The sequence below is a fragment of the Biomphalaria glabrata genome, chromosome 14, assembly GCF_947242115.1.
Source record: "Biomphalaria glabrata chromosome 14, xgBioGlab47.1, whole genome shotgun sequence".
NCBI lineage: Eukaryota > Metazoa > Mollusca > Gastropoda > Planorbidae > Biomphalaria > Biomphalaria glabrata.
This window is the reverse complement of record NC_074724.1, coordinates 5,217,861-5,238,225: the sequence shown is the minus strand read 5'-3', so window position 1 is coordinate 5,238,225 and position 20,365 is coordinate 5,217,861. Positions and strand designations below refer to the sequence as shown.

Below are 20,365 nucleotides of genomic sequence, written 5' to 3'. Positions count from 1 at the left end.
TAGCCTGTCTTTCTAAATAAACGTTTCCACGTGAGGCTTGGAGTGTATCCTCCAATCATTTATAGATGTTATGTATATTTTTGTTCTATTATGTCTACACTTACCTGCTATCGGGGCTCCAACAAATGAAGACATTCCCTGGCACATAATGACAAAGCCAAATGCAGTGGTCAGTTTCTCTATGCCCATTAATTCGACCATGATAATTGATCTTAAAGACACAAACACAGCTACAAGAGACAGACATAATATATTAGTGATTTATTGAAAAGCTAAAGAACTTGTGGTTTTACATGATATAATTATCTTAGCACATTATTTATTTTGTCAGGGTAAATCTTGTCGGTATAATGCATAGCTCAATTTTATTTAGTTGACTACGGTGAAAATTAGTTTAGCGTCCTTTACATTGTTTATCTTTTAAAGATCTCTAATTTTCCAAAATTTGTCTTTAATGGTAATGACTTTAGTATAATAAAACTTCTGCGCGCTACTTGCATCTATGTCAGAGGGAAGAAAAAAGTTTTTAGCCTAAACAAAACAACAGAATGAATGAGACCTAGACTTACCAATAGCTGCTCCAAAAATGCAAGAGTAAATGGCTAGTAAGTAGTATTCTGGATAATATGGGACAAAAATTGTGGCAACACCGCCTAATATCAACGCTACATTATTGATGAGCAGACAGTCGGCCCAAGACTGAAATGGAAATAACAACACTATTTAAACAAGAGTTGTAAATATAGATGAAGTAATGATATGTTATCAAACTGATTATTTATGAAAACATAGCTTCTGATATTTCGATACTTTTACAGAGCCGGCCTTAGGCCGATTTGACTGATTGCTTCATATTTGGGCCCCGCGCCTGGAAGTGGCCACGCAATTTACAGTTATCATGTCAATATCAGTTATGGCGCTTGTTACAAGCTTTTAAAGATGCAGGACTTAAAGGGTTAACATATTTAGCGTATCGTACGTCTGGCTTAAATTTAATTAAGCCTCTGGCCCCATTGAGTTTCTTCCTATGCACGCTGTATAATAAGTGTTGATATACTGATAATGTAATAGTAATAGCTGCTATTGTAAAAAAAAATACAAGAGGGGCCTCACAAGCATCCATTAAATTGGGCCCCGCAATTTGTAAGGCCGGCCCGGCTCAATAACATTATAGGCTTAGATAACATTTACTTAGGCTTATATCCTCTCCTTTCTTCTCTGGCGATTTTCTTCTGCCAGCGTTGTTCTCTTTTCCTCAGCAACCTGTGCGCCAGTTTTCACAGCGCGACGCCATGATGCTCTGTCATGTGCCTGTCTCCCAGGTGCTTGGGTCTACGCTGAACGCCTTCAGAGAAGCTTTGAGGGTGTCCCTGAAGCGCTTTCTTTGACCACCTTGCGAGCGCTTTCCTTCGCTTAGTTGGCCATACAAGAGTCGTTTAGGGATGCGGTGGTCTTCCAGACCCGCTCTTCGAAGGACTTCAGTATCTGGTATTCTGTCCCGCCATTTGACATTCAGTATTTTTTCTCAAACATGTCATGTGGAAGTAGTTCATTACACTAGCTCCAGCTGGAATATCCTGCCCTGTGTGCAGCTGAACATTCAGGGCACACATAGGTCTCACCAGCCACATGAGGAGGCATAGAACCCCAGTGCAAAGCCCTCAGCCCCCTGGATGACAAAGCGGTCATCATCGAACCACGATGGACGAACTATGTATATATATCCTCTCCTCCATTCGGCGCAGTGGGCGGCATAAAGAGACTAGTGTTATAAAAAAAGGACATAGGGCTAATGATAGAAGCATGTGATTTGTATTGTATGGACATATACGTTTCTCCATGCGGGTAAAAGCTTATACTCTTATTTACTATGAACTCTAAGATGGCTATGGAGTCCGATCCTCGCTTTGAAAAGCCGGCCACGCAGAAGGCACGAGTAGATTGGGCCTGTTGCAGTGTTGCTTCTTTTGTTCTTAGTTTGTTTTTAATGGTCTTAGCTCTATGTTGAGGGTCCTCTTGCTTCCTAGTCTGAAACAGCGCCATTCACGACTCCACATCACCAGAAACAATCAAGAGTGCTACTGCGCATGTCCCATTTTTCCATTCGTATCGATTCTACGTAACTTAAAGGAGCTATAGAGTATCTGTATATCTCTTGTGTTTCTACAAGCCATGTATAGTGAATAATGCATTACACAGCTAGTCTTTGATCAAGCTTCTGTCATGCATTTTGTTCAATAATAAATGAAATAGACAATTCATTTTTCCTCAACAGGGTGGAGAGGTAGTGTTTAATAGATGACTTCATGTTTCTACTAAATCTTTCCATCCTGTACTCGAATGCTGTTACTGTGTTTAAAAATGTACATGATATATAAGACTTAAATTGAACTATTTTATTAAAATAGTTTTATTTGTCTTTGTTTAATAGACCTAAGGAAGAAATCAATAAATTGATAAAGTTTTATATGTTCTAGGAATGTATGTGAACTCTTAATGGGAAATTGAATAATCAATTACAAGAAATGAAGATGTAACTGTTATAAACTTTTCGCATGAGTGAATCTGGTGTGAATGTATATTTTGGTTTTCTGTAGTTATGTTTTGTTTTCTGTAATGCACAAATTGTAAGACAAATTTCCTTATGGATAATAAAGATTATTAATTTTATTATTAACAATAACTGCTGACAAGTGAATAAATGACATACAAAGTAACATTTTGTAGAAACTGTCATATCCAGTGGCATCGAACACAATTAAAACTGGCGGAGGATCTTTTTAATTGGTGTTAGGCACTGGAGCTGTACTCTCTTGTGTAACGTCACATACCTGGTCGGATATAAATCCAACTGCCACCCTACCAACAGTGTTGGTGATGCCGATGATAGAGATGAGAAACGCCCCTTGTGTAGAGTCCAGTCCTAGATCTGTAGCGTGAGTTGGAAGATAGATGAACGGAACAAAGAAACCTAATGGAAAAGTGCAAATGGATATTCGAGTCAAGAGTTTGGTCTAGACTTGGATCACTAGAAATTAGACATTAACTCTTTCACTCCTGATTGACGATGCCAACGTTTATTGATCCCTTTAAACTAAATTGATTTTTGGATTTGTAAGTTTTAATTTGTGTTATGTAAAAAGAGCATGCATTTCCCTATAATTCGATACCAAATATAACATTTTCTGATAACAAATAAAAAAGTTATTGAAGTTTAAGCATAACAGGGTAGTGAAATACAAATTAGCAAAATGAATAATTCTATCGGAAAATAAATACGGAGAGAAAGAGTTAAAGTTTATAAGAACCCCACTGTAAAGCATATATGCCTAATAATATACATATATATGAATTAAAAATCTACCATTCCATTTACTTCCATAAATCTACCTTCCAAACACTCTATATGTAAATCTACCTTCCAAACACTCTATATGTAAATCTACCTTCCAAACACTATATGTAAATCTACCTTCCAAACACTCTATATGTAAATCTACCTTCCAAACACTCTATATGTAAATCTACCTTCCATAATGAGGTTTGTCTTCGTGTCCGAAGATTAATGAGGAGCGCAGTATTTCCCGTGGCTACGTAGCCCCAGCTGTGCCCTACATATTTTGCCAAGGCAAGCATAACCATTGTCCGCCGGTGGTCGATTAAGATTTTCTTTTCGCCGTCTGCGTTTGTCCTCGGCAACGGATTTTCTTTAGGTCTCAAATGTGTATCCCGCGGCCTTTGTGAGTGACCTCCAGCAGTTTCGTTCTGAAGCCGCATGCAACCAGGTGCTCTCTTTTATGCCAGCTAATGTATAAATCTACCTTCCATGCTCTGAGCGTTATGGTCCAATCTCATCTGTCGACCAGTGAGGGGTTTCCGTCCTGCCCTTAGGCCTAGGCGCTTAGTAAATAAACAAAACTGCTCGAGTTGGATGTCGAACCTCGACCCCAGTTAAAGTATGCATTTACTTCCCTTGCGCTTAAAGTATCAATCTACCATCCATATCGATCTATTTTCTATTCTACCATCCATATCGATCTATTTTCTATTCTACCATCCATATCGATCTATTTTCTATTCTACCATCCATATCGATCTATTTTCTATTCTACCATCCATATCGATTTATTTTCTATTCTACCATCCATATCGATCTATTTTCCATTCATTTGAAGTATTTATCTACGTGTTATACATTCTAAGAATTGATCTTTCTACAATACACTTCTACTAAAAATCAATCTCTCATACACTTTCATTGTAAATCTAAAGACCATACAATAAACAAAAAATTAACCTGCCATACACTCTAAAAATATAAATCCACCTTTCATACATCAGAACTATACATCTACCTGTCATACACTTTTATTATAATTCTACTTGTCATACACTTTCATTATAAATATACCTGTCATACATTTAGAGTATAAATCTACCTGCCATACATTTAAACTATAAATCTACCTGCCATACATTTAAACTATAAATCTACCTGCCCAACATTTAAACTATAAATCTACCTGCCATACATTTAAACTATAAATCTACCTGCCCAACATTTAAACTATAAATCTACCTGCCATACAGAGAAAACACGAGACGCCGTAGATTAAAAATGTTGGACTCTGTAGGACTGACATGTCGAAGACATTCGCCACGGCCTGTAGAAACTTCTGGAACGTTGAAGCTGTCTTTGACGCCTCACTTGTCCCTGACTTCATCTCTTGACGAAACTCTTCCAAAGAGCCTGCCTCTCTGTTGAGATTGATCATTCAATGACCTCATTCTATCAAGTTTATTAAAACCCAGGGCCGGATTTAATGGAGGGAAGGCGGGGCTACAGCCCAGGGCCTTCACAAAAAGCCCCCCCCCCCCCAACAGAGGAAAAAAAATCGATATTTTCAAGGGTCACCAACTTTACGTGTTTTTTTTTTTAAATATTTTAATTGCATTTTTACCAACAATTTAATACTTTAAAACTAACAGTTGGCAACACTGTGTATGTAGTGTCTGCTCGTATTGTTGTAATGCACTCCGAATATACTTAACATTTCGTAAACCCTACAGATTTACACTTTTTTGCTATCAAATTATCTATATTAAATAATAAAGCTCATTTTAAACGAAGGAAAATCAAATTTAATTTACAAGTACTCTCTTTCTTTTATGATAGGGCATGCTTTTAGAAATAAGCATTCTTATTAATTAAGCGAATTAAAAAAAAAATCTTATGAAAAGTGTAGGGGGCCTCCACAAAAAATCTGCCTCCACATATTTAAATCCGGCCCTGATAAGTTCTATTTTGATTTTAGTAGTTCCACTAATATAAATGTTAATTAATATTATATTATTGCCTTATTTTAATCATATTGCTTGTTTTATAAATGATTGGAAAATACAAATAAAACATTTTGGTAATATAAGTACTAATAGCATAGGAAAATAAGATAAATAATTTCTTTATATTTGCAATTTTAGTTTGTTTTCCCTCTTTGTACATGCTAGTTTGATTTTTCTCATTGACATTAACATATTGTCCTGTGATTTACCACACACACACATGTACTGAGGAAGGCAGCATTGCCTACGAAGCTGATAAAGGGGAGGTAAGAAAGAAATTACATCTACATCTTTCTAAGAGCAAATAATTCAAGCTGTTGATTGTCACTTTAAAACACTTTATTAAAGATATCCTACTTTATTGTTATTACAAATATTTTTTTTTATTTTTAATTTAATTTTATTTTACAATAGATTATTTGATTGCTCTGAAACATTATAAATTAAATTTTAAAGAATATTTATTTCTTTTTTATGCAAAATTTGTAAAGTCATATATTAAAATATAAATGTTATATAAATAATTTTCATCTTTAATTCTTTTTTTGGATCAAGTGAAACTTTGCACAATTATTTAGATTTATTTGAAGCGAGTTTTTTTAAACTCGTAAATATAACAATAAAGTTAGAAGGAAAAGAAACAACTGATGAAATCAACATTTTTTATGAATGTATCGGCAAGCAAACATTCTAGAACTTGTAGCTAAGTTTGATATAAATTAATAACTATGAATTTTTTAAAAGACATTATAAGCAAAATTCTACACTTCTATTATATTATAGAAAAAAAATAACTTTATTGTTTAAAAGACTAAATGCAAAAATATTACACTTCTATCATCTGCGCATGAATCATGACGGTGTACCTTTATTTTAATAACTCATTTTATTAATTTAAAACGTCTTTTTGTCACGGTTAAAAATGTAAAGAAATAATACTTCATATCAGAGACAGAGTGAAAAAAATGAGTGTTTAAGTGCTTTCAAACCTAGGATCCTGGGTTCAAATCCAAGACTTGGATTTTTAATTTCGGGATTTTTAGGGCGCCCCTGAGTCTACCCAACTCTAATGGGTACCTGACTTTAGCTGTGGAAAGTAGAGGTGGTTGGTAGTTGTGCTGGCAACATGGCACACTGCTCATTAACCCCTGGCCATAGAAACAGATGCCCTTAACATCATCTGCGCCTTAGATTGTCTGAAAGGGGAACTTTATTATTTTTTAACTGACTAGTCTTTGGACTAAAGGTTTTGGTAGTACTTTGCTCAATATGAAGTGCATTCCTAACCTACCGGAACTCCTTGAGATGCCACAAACTGCCGCTATAGAAGATGTCCTTCCTTGACATTGGCTGCTGGAGTTCACTTCGTTGAGCCATCCCCTTGTGTCTGCGAAAAGAGGTGAGATCCTGGCTGTAAGCCAGCCGAGCAACTGGGGTTTTGAACTGGCCCTTCACATTGAGATCGTAGTTTGCTGGTGGCGGGAACAATGTCATTGACCTGAGAAATAAAAAAACAAAAGTGTTTTGATTAGTAAAAAAACAACAACAAAACACATATGGGACACATTTTAAATGTCGAATTAGTCAGGTGGTTTCAAAATAGTCTCTTAAGATACCATCATATAATTTTTATCAATGTAAAGTAATGCACAAGGCAGTATTATAAAAGCCCTCTCCATCTGAACTAATACAAATGTAGGCCAGCTCTGTCCTCACATGAATGTCAATGTCGCATCACTTTTAAGCAACTAATACTTTGAAAATTGTAATTTCTAGGTTAAAGAGACTAAGACTGCTTTATTGATCCTTACGGAAATTTGTTGTGATTAAAGAGGGTGTCATGTTGTCATCACAATGAACAATGACCTTTACTTCCCTCATCTAATGCCAGGTACCTATTAAAGGAGGGTGTCATGTGAAAATTTAAGTTCCCATTCCAGTGGTAGCTGAGGGATTTTACCTTCGGAATCATTAGAAGGAGATTAATTAACCACCTGGTCTTTAATGAATGCCTAATTTTGGATGAAAAAAAGGTTAGTTGTTGCGCTGGCCACATGAGGCCCTCGTTGATCGTCAGCCATAAACAAAAATTGAGCTTAGCTTAAGCTCCTAAATGGACAACAAGTAATGTAAGGGCAGCCTTTCTTTTTAGCGGCCCCAGTAATGGAAAATCTGTTAATGATTTTGTGTGGTCCGTCCATCACGCTGTCTGTCCCGTATAGATCGCATAAACTGGAAAAGATATCAAGAATCTGATATTATTGTATTAACTTAAGTGAGTTAACTCAACGAGACATAGACATTTATTTACACGACATCACAGGTACACAAAACAACATCTATCTTAATCACAATCTCTCCATATTGGCTCTCTACTTGGGCGGAAATCGTTCTCTTGCTAATGTTGACATCTGTTTAGGTCTAGTCTATCACAGTGCGCACCTTCTAGCACTAGCCTGGATGGCTGTTCGCATGGCAGAGTTATAACATTATGATATTTTTGATGTACAAAGTTTTGATGCAACGTGTACAGTATCTTTTTGGGATCGATTTGGTGTTAATTTTTCCATACAAAGTATCTTTTTTTTTTTACTAACGAAACACTTGCTCAATAGTACAAAATAGGCTTGCCATTTGCCCTTAATCATTGTATCCTGGTAATAATACTTACATTGTTTTTTGTTCAGGTTTTAAAGCTGGTGCACAAGTTAATGAATGAAAAATTTCTCCTTTAGTCATCTGACGAATGTCTTTAGTATCGTTATCTCCATTTTGCAAGAGAACTGGCTGAAAATATTTAAAAATATTTTGTTGATTAAAGAATAAATAGCCAACCCAATGGATACAAAGATAAGTTTATCTAAGTTTGTCTATTGATTAGTCTATTTATCTAAAAATAATAACTATTACGTGCGCATCGTAGTGTAAATGTGGAATGGTGCGAATGCGTGTTGAAAGGAGGAGGGAACCAAAAAATGGAGGAATAAAAGCAATATAGTGTTTACAGTGTTAATTAAGATTAAAGTATTTATAAACTATGATTTTGTCGTTTTGGTGTAAGTGAATCGCTAAACTGTCTCATTATATAATAAGACGTAACAATAACTTAAATCATTAAAGGGAACTTCTTTATTCATAAGGATTATTTTTCATTTAGTTAATTTTAATAAATGGTTTGTGAATATTGAAGGGAGAATGTCAGCAGGCTCGAGTCTAAAACTTTAAAAGGATTTCTCACTGTTATAGGTTTAAAATTAACTAGGACATCATTTATAGACAATGCGTCTCAATAAGTATATATATGGAACCTAAACCGGCTACCAGCAGAACGCTTATGAAGACCACATTACGAACGAAGAGATCAGAAACAGAATGGTTTTAGCGATTGGACCCTACGATGACCTCCTAATTACAGCCAATAAACGCAAACTATAAATTGTATGGCCATTCACATGGTCCTCAGGGCTTGCAATGACCTTTCTACAAGGAACAGTACCAAGAATAAGAAGAGGAAGACAGAGAAATCGATGGGAAGACAACCTAAATGAATGGACGGGCTTGTGATTGAGATATATTCTATCAAAGGCAAAAGACAAAAAGGAATGGAGAAAGACGGTCAGCAGATCTTATATGGTGCCCCACCGGTCTAACAGACTAAGGCAAAGAGAAAAATTCTGTGAATAAATCTTTGGTATAAAAAAGTATGTCCGGACCGGTGCATTTCACCACCGATCTTAATAGAAATATACATTTAAATTTGATCTTGTAAAACAGTTAAAGACCATTTTAGTTGATAGATTTTCTTTGGCTTACTGTTACTGTAGATCCTTTGGCTTTGAGTGATGGATCTCTATAGATTGGATTGTTCTTGGTGACCTCAGCTGGCTCTTTGGTTGTTGGCTTTGGTAAGGGTCGATAGAAAATGGCGAAAAATGCTCCGTTAAAGATCAAAGCAGAAATAATCCATGTAGCTAAAATTAGAAATCACAAGAAGGTAGATTAATTATTGGATTTAAAAAAAGATATTCTTAACTTTATTTACCTTAAATAAATTCAAATCAATTTCTATAAAATATATCAGTTAGTTTAGCGTTAGTAGCGTACTCCACAGGACAGTATACAAAATGAGCTATCAAATTGGTATGAGATTGGTAAGATTAACTTTTATTGACAAAGTTTATATTAACGCAGTCCGTGTGTCTGTCTGGGTGGATTCTTTTACACGTTTCCCCCCACCTCCCATTCGGCGGGATGAGGTGTCTCAAGTTTTGTTACCTAACGCTAAAATAAAATTTTAACTCCCATCCCCCTTGCAACAAATCATAACACATTTTTATACCCCCTACCTCCTTTTAATCGTTACGTAATATCCGAACGTTCCATTCCAGTAAGAAGTTGAAATTCAGCACAATTACTCATCGCGAAAGACAACGGATCAATCAATCAAAAGAGATTAACCCATTAGTTAATTTCAATTTATTTAATTTATATAGAAATGGGGGCCGTAACCGTGATTGGGAACATGGTATAGCACTGATTATTTGGTGCTGTCCCTTTGGTAATGTTTTTATTGGTAATTATTTTCCCTTTTTACTTTCTTTTTCCTCTATTAGCTCGTGATCTTAAATACTAACCTAGTAGAATGTTTATTTGTTAAATTCATTTTTTTTTCTTTTGTACCTTCAATTTCATTTGATCGTAAACACAATATAGATTTGTACCACTTGCCTCGACATTTTATGCAGCCAAGGATATATACAAAAAAAAATAAAAAATTACAAAAATCTATGTAAATCTTACACTCTCAAAGATTTCGGAGTGGGATTGCGTGTCATTACTTTTCCAAATCAATAAGTAACCTTATCGTCAGGGATTTGAACTCTCTACCTTTGGCTTGAAAGGCCAAATCTAGGCAACTGCCACACTGACTACTCTATTAATAGTGCTTAATTTTAAACAAATATATATTTATATAAATAAGTAAAGTTATCAGAAATTATATTTCAAAAAGTAATTTACTGCAACCATCATGCAATGAGCATAACGTACTCCCCTAACATATTACCTCCCCTCCAGCCATATTCATGTAACAAGTACTCGGTGAATGGTGCAAAGAGAAATGCGCCGATTCCAGAGCCACAACAAGCAATACCAGTGGCCAGGGCCCTCCGCCTTTCAAAGTAGTAACCGACCATAACAATGGCCGGAAGGTACATGAGCCCAAAACCAATGCCTGGAAAAGACCCAAAATAGAAAAAAATTACAAATAGAAAACACACCCAACAATATATAATATACAAATTACAATATACTTGTGTTTGTATAGAATTATTTAAAATAAATTTGTTTAAATATAATCATTTAACGCACACTCGTTTCAATATTTAAAATATAAGGGTTTAAGTACCATTATTTAACAAAATAATGTCTAACGCGTGTTTGTGAAAATAAATGTATTGAAATCGCATTATTTAAAATACATTTGTTCAAATATCACTATTTAACTTACTGTTGTTTAAATAGTATTATCTTAGTTAAAGTCGGGTTTAAATAACGTAATTTAAAACCTAAGCCCAAAGAAAGGCGTATAAAATAAATTTAAGAATATGTAGGTCTACTTTTTTGTTTTCTCATATAGAGGAGAATGAAGTCACTTTCTTAATTCTGAAAATATTTTAGATGATTTACAGTAAATTAAAAAAAAAACAACAACACGTGACTGTAATAATAAACAAACGTGTTATCAGAGCTGAAGCTCTTTGCTCAGCACTAGCTCCAGCCCGTCCATGAGCAGCTTGTTATAGGCTTTTTGAAACGAACTTTTGAGAAAATCATATTTGTATTCTTGCAAAATAAGATTGTGGCAATCTTCAAGTCAATGGGAAATAAGATTGTGGTAATAGTTTTGAAAACGAACTATCAAGTTTTTAGACCATTGTTATATAAATCTCAGACGTTATTTCAAAAGAGAAGATAGTTACTTCCTACTCGTGTGATAATCTAGTCATGCATTTTAATTAGAGACTTTGGTGATTGGTTTTCCTGGCTGATTCAGACGACCCATTTTATGCTCTATTGGTACTAAGGAAGAAGGAGCGCTTCTACGATTTTGTCATATAATAAGAAATAAGAAATGTGACTTTAGGTCTTCCCGTGCAATTATTTCCATCAATATGATGAAAACCCAATATGTTTAAATGTGTGTATGATTGGTTGAATTATATTTGTTTTTATTTTGGTTTCCGTTACTAAGCATAAAAGAAATAATATGAACATAACTCGCTGAAAATGAGATGTGGTTCATGGCGAATGTAATCAAATATATACACAAATGTATGTGACAGAGATGTGTGAAAGAAAAAGAGAGACTTGTGTTTAAGGGATAATGAGACAAAACAGAGACAAGTGTGAGACAAAAAGAGGGATGAGACAAAAAATATAGGTGTGTAGGAGGAAGAGAGAGAAAGAAAGATTTGTGAGGAAAAAAAAGAGAGGTGTGAGAGAAAGAGACAGAGTGTGTGTGTGAGAGAGAGAGAGAGATGGAGAGAGAATTTAAAAAAAAAAGATAAAAATAAATAAAAAATATTTTAAAAATTGAGACAAGACAAAAAGAGGATAGAGAGAAGACAGTCTATTACTTACCTCCAATAAAGCCATACGAAAATATAAAAACACTAATTTCTTGAGAGAAAGTACTAGCAAAGAAGGCAACAAACGACACTATAGCCCCAGCAATGGCCACTGACCTACAGCCATACATATTAACCAAAGCACTGATAATTGGACCTGTGGACAAGATACGCATACAACACAAGATAACATCCCATGGCGAAATATACAAAATATTGGTATAATAACTATGCTGATTGCTGAATATATTCATTTTTATTTATACCTATTCTTATACAGCTCTATTGTTAATATATTATTAAAAAATTAACAGTCATTATTGCAGCAAGGATTTTTTTGTACTTTACCGAATATTAAATAGGATCCATTCAACACAGAGCCAATCCACGAAGTCTCACTTTTATTAGTGTTAAACTGAGTTCTGAACTCGTCAAAGAAAATGCCGAAAGAAAAACAAGTCCCGTCAACAAGTAGACTTATAGAGAAGGATGATAGTACCACAATCCATCCCCAGCCTCCATCTGGAGGGGCAGCTACTCCGGGGGATTGCTTTGCAGCTTTCACTCCATTGCTTTCGGTTCCATTAGAATCCGTCTGCGGTTCTCCAGAACCCCACTCCTTCTGCGTGATGAGCTTTGCTTTCTTTGTCATCTAAAGAAAATATTGAAATTTCATTTAACAGTGATTTTAAAGAAATTAAAACAGACTAATATCCGTTATTATATGTATATTATGGATACCTAAATATAATCAAGAACATTATTTTATTAAAGTTAAACCCTTGTTGAGGACAGATACGTCCACTACCGGAATTAAAGAGACGACATTTAGTGTCAAAGGGAAGGGAAGTCATTGTCACGGATAGTGGTGTTTAATTTGTCTATGTTGATTTTATTCCGTTGGTATTAGGACCTCAAGGTGATAACATCGATTACCGACAGAGACTCGCTGTGGGCCCTCACGGATTAAATATTGTTCAAGTTATTGAACCGTCAGGACTTAGTTCTTCTTTTGCTCATGTTATAGTTTGTCTTTGCAACGAGCTCACATAATACGCCCGTACAAAACACTCAAACATTTTCTGAGTAACTGTCAAAGTCACACACATCTACCAAAAGCAAAACCAAACCTATTATACTAAAGATGTTGGGTCAACATTAATCACTCCACACACACATTGTCATTATAATGCAAAGCAGGGGAGAATAATTTAGTAATGTCTATCTATAATGATGTGTGCTTTAATATGTAAAATATTCTAAAATTATATTTTAAAACTAACCGGATATGACCTGCAGCTTGCGGGCCTTAGTTTGGGTATTACTGATCTACTGGATTGCTTTTAGATCTATGTCCAACTTGGAGAATGTTCTCTTCAAGGTTTTTGTTTTTCCACGAAAAACTAAAAGTAGAGTGTGAATATGGGTTTATCCGATCAGCCGACATATTTATATCAAATATAAAATACTGTGAAATAAGGTTCACCCGATTTGTTAAAAAGTTTCTTTCTTTACTAGAGATACAATTGGGTACTTTTTGCTTATTTTTAGCGCTCTTCGGTGGTGGGAAGGGCATTAAATATACTCTACAGTCTCTGCCATTATCTAAGGAACATTTATGACAAGTTCCATCAAGATTGGTCAAGGAATATCCATAACATTTAAATGCAAAAAAAAAAACAAGATTACAAAGACAGTTTGTGTGGAAACACAAACTCAAAATCGGCCCCCCGAAGTGATCCACCCAGGCAGGCTTCAATATTTTCAGAAAGAACATCCAAATGAAATTATATCAAAGACAAATGAGAGATAAGAATGGAGAAAGAAGGTTGACAGATCTTGTGTAGTGCCCCAACGGTACAGCAGATCAAAGGACAGGTGCAAGTGAATGCAAAGTTAGATGTGAACCTTGGCCTAACTAGTTCCCCTTTCAGACCTTGTGGTCTATAGGGCAGATGATGTAAAGTTCATCTGTTTTTGTGGCCTACGGTTAACGAGGGTGTCATGTAGCCAGCACAACGACCAACCGCCTTTACTTTTCCCCAACTAACATCAGGTACCCATTGGAGCTGGGTGGACTCAGAGGCGCCTAAGGATTCCGAAGTTGAAAATCCCAGTCTTCACCATGATTCGAACCCGGGGCCCCCGGTTCGGAAGCCAAGCGCTTTACCGATCAGCTACCGCTCCTCTACTGGCCTAACTGAAGTCTTATAATAGATGTAATTGTTTTGAAAAGGATCAATCTCTTTTTCGAATGCTCAACAAAAAAAAAAAAAAAAATAATGACTTCTCTTTTGGAAATTTTTTTTCACGAAAATGACGTTTACAAGATTACTATTCGTCTTAATGTAGGTCTAACTTTTAATGCATACTAATTAGCATTTTCTCTTTAAAAAAATGCTTGCATAACTGATTTTAAAAATGAGATTTTTTCGCTTTCAGAAAAAAAAAAGTAGCCGTTGCATCAGAACTTTGAATGGTCTAAAATATTGTGATGTCGGATTTTCAATATCTTTTCTAGTTTACGAGATCTAAACGGGACGGACGGACAGACGGACAGACATTTTGCACAAAACTAATAGCGTCTTTTCCCCTTTCGGGGGCCGCTAAAAAAACAACAACAATGTTCCTAATTACACCATCTGGTGCAATTAAGAGAAGGAGCAAGATAGATTTTACAGGAAAGTTTTTTTGAATGGTTTGGTTACACGTTATTTCTCCCACACTCATACTCGGATCAAGTTTAAAAATGTACACAGTTATTTATTGCAACTAAAAAAGCATACCTCGGTGATATTGTCTATTGTTTCAAATGAAGGAACCATACCTGAACTACTGGCCAGAATTGCACAGTCTACAGCAGCGTTCGCAAAACTCAATCTGGCCAGGAAAAGGCATAGCACTCGACACTAAAATAAGACTGATTCGCGCCCTGATCATGGCCACATTCTTCTATGCATGCGAATGTTGGACGCTTATCTCGAGAAGAAGATCCTAGCAACGGAACTAAGATGCTACAGAAAGATCCTAGGAGTAACGTAGACCGTAGAACGAATGAAGAGATTAGAAACAGGATTAATACAGCAATTGGACCCTTGATGACCTGCTAACCACTGTCAAAAAAACGTAAACTCAAACTCTATGGCAATATCACAAGATCCTCAGGACTCGCAAACACCTTCCTGCAGGGAACAGTACCAGGAAAAAGAGAAAGACAGAGGAAGCAATGGGAAGAAAACATCGAAGAATGGACAGGCCTGTCATTGAATGAAATTCTATCCAAGGCAAAGGACAGAGAAAAATGGAGAAAGACGGTTGTCAGATCCTGTGTGGTGCCCCAAAAGGATAGGTGAAGGTGATTTCACCCAAACCCATTGTCAGATCATGTTGAAACTTTACAAGATTATTGATTGTACCTAACAAAATAGGAATAATAATAATATAATTTGCCTCATTAGTGATATGTAAATGAATTTCATTGAATGTTTACACTTTCTAAATTGCTATCAATGTTAAAATCAATATCTCAAATTATTATTTATCTATCAGTAAATAACTGAAAGTATTTTAATAAGAACTAATTGCATAAAATATTTGACTACGCATTTGTCTATCACATTATGTAACTGATAAAGATAGGAGGACAGGTTTTATTAGTGACAGTATATCTCCTCCAGTCAAGTGGTTGTACTTAGACATGAACTGATTTGTTACACACAGGTCAGTATCTGCTATCAATAACACTTTAATGGTACGTTCACACAGGGTGTTTGTTGCTGGGAATTCTTTCTTATCACGTTACACGTCTCAGTAGGGATGTCAAATATATAACACGACGAAGTATGCACTGCTTGAACGTTGCCTAAACAAACAAGGCAAATTAAAGAAATAGACTTTCACCATACACCAGACAATATCAAGCATCTGTACAGCCAAAATAAGAAGTTTCCCTGAAGCTGACACTGGCAGTTACCATGATCTTGTTATGTTGACCGTCAAATCACACTTACAAAGGTAACTAAACAAGGATCTATCAGGATAAAATTTGACCTGGACTAGACCCCCATGTCGTCGCCGTATTCGAGGCACAAATAGGAGGATACTTTGCAGCCCTCAATAACTTGGACTCCACTGCCCAGGATATCGACACACAGGTCAATAAGCTGAAGACTGTAATTACAGATACCACCCTTGAGGTATTAGGGAGGTATTAGGGAACAGTACCAGGAAAAAGAAGAGGAGGAAGACAGAAAGCGATGGAAAGACAACATCAAAGAATGGACAGGCCTGTTAGTGAATCAAATTCTATCCAAGACAAAGTACAGAGAAGAAAGGACAAGGACGATTAACGGATCTTGTGTGGTTCCCCAATGGTCCAAGAACGCTGAAATAAATTTCCTTTTTTTTTTTTGCCAAGTAAATAAAAGAGAACTGATCTCTAGTGTTAGCAATATCTCGATACATGTTAGTTGATCCAATCTCCTTTATAACTGCAAGATAGTTTCACATTTGTGTTTAAATAAGTTTTAAGTCATTGAGGTAAAGTCTGGTACTTCCTCATTGCTGATTTGTGTGTGTGTGTGTGCTACAAACGGAAGGACCTTAGGATATCTGATTCCGCAATGCTAAAATGTACTAAAAAAATATCATATGCCTATAAAAAAAAACTATTTTAATTATCTTATCTTATAAGATAACCTAGCTTATCAACACTACCTTTACTTTGAACACCAGATACACCAAACAGCTAGCTATTTATAAATTGTTCACCATGTATGAAAATCTCTATACAGAGATCATAGTCTGAGAAGTTGCAATGGACAAAAGATCTATATGTGAACTTCTAAGAGCTCAGACTCTGTAAAGGTTTATTTTTGAGAGGCAAGCTCCAAATAATAAGGATAACGCGTTAATTTATAAATCGCTGTTAACAAGAAAAATGTAGACACTTTTAATTTCTAGGGAAATCGTTAGAGCTATTTTAGAAATGCTAGAAAGTTTTCTTATTTTCCTTGGAAGTTTTGTTTTGACCCCCACCCATAAAGAAAGTGCAAAGGCAATAGAATGAGTAGAAAAAATAAAATGATTTGATAAAGACTGACTTTTTTTTTTAGAAGATGTTTTTTTTAAAATAATGAATGTCTATTTCTATAGCAAAGTTGTTGTTTTTTATTTCGAACCAAACTCTAATGTTAAACTAGACGAAAGAGATTTCATCCTTGATCGGTGGATCCTCAGTGGCACTCAAATTAAGTGTATTTTTTTTATTTTTACATCTAACATTAGTGTATATAAAAAGTAAGATACCTCTTTTAAACCTTGAGATCTATTAGGCAGATAATGTAAACAGTAAAGGTCATCGGTTTCTATGTCCGACAGTTAACATGGGTGTAAAGTGTCAGATACCCATTAGAGCTAGGTGGACTCAGGGGTGTCCTAAAAATCCCGACATTAAAAAATCCCTGCCCTCACCAAGATTCAAACCCGAGACCCCTCGCTGCCACTTACCCTACATAAGTGTATACGTCTGATTTGTCTAATCTAAAGCGGCGACGCTTGACCTTTCTCGGTCTGGAGGTAACATACATTTTCGACATGCCAGTCACGGGCAGCATCAAATTAAAAAAAAAGCAAAATATAAAAATATTATTTTTAAAAATCTTATATTGATTTAAAGGAAAGGACCATCCTAATAAGATAAGAAATTTTATTTGTTAAAAGAAATATAATTCAGTTTGACTAAGATGTCCACCTCAGCATAGCTGCTGCAAAACCTCTAAATACTGCAAGATGTAGATGTATCTCCTTTTTTCTATATAAAAAGAATATTAATTTGTTACCACTAATTAATTAGCAATGGATAAATGTTAAATAATTGTGCAAAATTTCAATTTTATCCGAAAATAGGTTGTGGTTAAAAAAAAAAAGCGTGTAAAAGAATCCACCCTGACAGACAGAGTTAATATAGACTTTGTATAAAAAAAAATAAAAATTGAGGCCCATAGAGTTGAAATTTCATTATGGGTTGTGGGTAGAGGCTTGGAGAGGCTACAGATATGGCCCGTGGACACAGATTTGGGTATCGGTTGGGTCTCATTGATCCAAGGTACTAGTGCTACGGTTAGTTGCTACACAAGATTGGTATACGGCAATTCTGTTAAGCGTCGGACAAAGAAACCATGACTTAAATATACATAGTTAGGTCTACGTCAGTCCTGAGAACAATGTACACATGGCTGGGAGACACTGGAGACTAATCTCACGGTCATGACTTATCAATATTTTACGGATGTCAAAGTAATTTTCCAGTGACATAGAGCGGACGTGGGAGCTAGTAATAACTTTTTCATAGCCAGATTTACTTTATATCATAGAATCTATATCAAAGTATTTATTAAAATGGATTATCTAAAAAACTATATCAAAGTATTTATTAGAATGAGTTATCTCTAAAACTCTATCTATATCAAAGTATTTATTACAATGAGCTATCTCTAAAACTCTATCTATATCAAAGTATATATAAGAATGAGTTATCTTTAAAACTCTATCTATATCAAAGTATTTATTAGAATGAGTTATCTCTAAAACTCTATCTATATCAAAGTATTTATTAGAATGAGTTATCTCTAAAACTCTATCTATATCAAAGTATATATAAGAATGAGTTATCTTTAAAACTCTATCTATATCAAAGTATTTATTATAATGAGTTATCTCTAAAACTCTATCTATATCAAAGTATTTTTTAGAATGGGTTATCTCTAAAACTCTATCTATATCAAAGTATTTATTACAATGAGCTATCTCTAAAACTCTATCTATATCAAAGTATATATAAGAATGAGTTATCTTTAAAACTCTATCTATATCAAAGTATTTATTAGAATGAGTTATTTCTAAAACTCTATCTATATCAAAGTATTTATTAGAATGAGCTATCTCTAAAACTCTATCTATATCAAAGTATTTATTAGAATGAGCTATCTCTAAAACTCTATCTATATCAAAGTATTTATAAGAATGAGTTATCTCTAAAACTCTATCTATATCAAAGTATTTATTAGAATGAGTTATCTCTAAAACTCTATCTATACCAAAGTATTTATTAGAATGAGTTATCTCTAAAACTCTATCTATATCAAAGTATATATAAGAATGAGTTATCTTTAAAACTCTATCTATATCAAAGTATTTATTAGAATGAGTTATCTCTAAAACTCTATCTATATCAAAGTATTTATTAGAATGGGTTATCTCTAAAACTCTATCTATATCAAAGTATTTATTAGAATGGATTATCTATAGGATTGTCGTGAAGTTTTATAAAGACTTTAAGAAATGAAGAACAACTAAAATATGTAGTGTCTTGAATTCGCAAGTAATAAATAAAGGAATATTAAAATAAGATATAGTGGGAGGTTTAGAGGCTAAGTGCGCTTGAAGTTTGGCTCGGCTACATATGAAGGGGGCTCGAGGTTCGACACCCGACTCGGGCAGAGTTGTGTTTATTGAGCGCCTAAAGGCAGCAGACACCCTAGATACCCCTTCCCCCCACTGGTCCACATATAAGATAGGACCAAAGCACTCTGAGCATGCTATAAGCATGAAAGTAGCGCTATAAAAAAAAAAAGCCATAATTTATTTTATATACTGAATGAAATTATTTCATCTCTTACACTTTACCACTTTTAAAATTACAAGCATAATTTTTCATTATAAAGTTAATATTTACTTGCATTAGGCATACTAAAATATAATCAAAAGAAGATATTTGTCGTCACAATGGACTAGAAATCTGTCAACCACTACACATTTCAATCACTTAATCAATGCCTACCTTAACAAATATCAAACAGAGTAGAAGTTCCACAAAACAGATGCAGATTTCAAACAGGAAAGTTATCCGTGTAACGGACCGACGCACTGAATGTAAAGATATCCAGGGTCCAGGTCAGTTACGTCACATCCAGTTATCTACTATCACTAGTCATCACAAAAGATAAAAAAAGAACAACTTATTATTGGCCGAGCTCAGCATTCATTCATATAATGCTTGGGATCGAGTCCCAAGACCCAAAAATTAAGAATGCAGTAATTTCACGTGAATGAGCAGTCCTAGCAGTTATCTACAACTTTTCACAGGTTATAGGCATGATTTTTCTTGAGCCTCATGTCCGCGTATAGTGATCTGTATGTGATCAATGTGGTAAAGTTGTCTTGAGTTTTTTCTTCTATTATTACTTGTCTAGTTGAAACTATGACGTTACTATGCAATGTCCCACAATGCCAAATCACACATTCATAAGAAAAGTAGTTTACAAGACAACGCTGACACAGCTGTGGCCCACATGTTTTGTCATGTCTAACGTAGTCTAAATCGTAGTCTAATA

The 20,365-nt window shown here is 34.9% G+C and overlaps 1 protein-coding gene across 3 annotated transcripts in view; it reads right to left on the bottom strand.

Moving 5' to 3' along the window:
• Positions 1 to 20,365, bottom strand: part of LOC106055273 (monocarboxylate transporter 13-like) — a 51,229-nt gene that overhangs the window by 4,162 nt on the left and 26,702 nt on the right. Inside the window, exons 2-12 of one of the 3 annotated variants that reach the window (XM_056009484.1) lie at positions 19,813 to 19,958; positions 12,321 to 12,624; positions 11,986 to 12,129; positions 10,409 to 10,576; positions 9,157 to 9,314; positions 8,015 to 8,130; positions 6,635 to 6,841; positions 4,580 to 4,758; positions 2,832 to 2,971; positions 570 to 699; positions 105 to 230 (exon numbers count right to left, since the gene is read on the bottom strand). In XM_056009484.1, the coding sequence (XP_055865459.1) occupies positions 105 to 230; positions 570 to 699; positions 2,832 to 2,971; positions 4,580 to 4,758; positions 6,635 to 6,841; positions 8,015 to 8,130; positions 9,157 to 9,314; positions 10,409 to 10,576; positions 11,986 to 12,129; positions 12,321 to 12,624 (1,672 nt within the window). In that variant the 5' untranslated portion in view covers positions 19,813 to 19,958. Of the gene's footprint in view, positions 1 to 104; positions 231 to 569; positions 700 to 2,831; positions 2,972 to 4,579; positions 4,759 to 6,634; positions 6,842 to 8,014; positions 8,131 to 9,156; positions 9,315 to 10,408; positions 10,577 to 11,985; positions 12,130 to 12,320; positions 12,625 to 19,812; positions 20,115 to 20,365 lie in introns of those variants that run through there. The other 2 variants (XM_013211462.2, XM_056009485.1) reach the window with 2 other exon arrangements.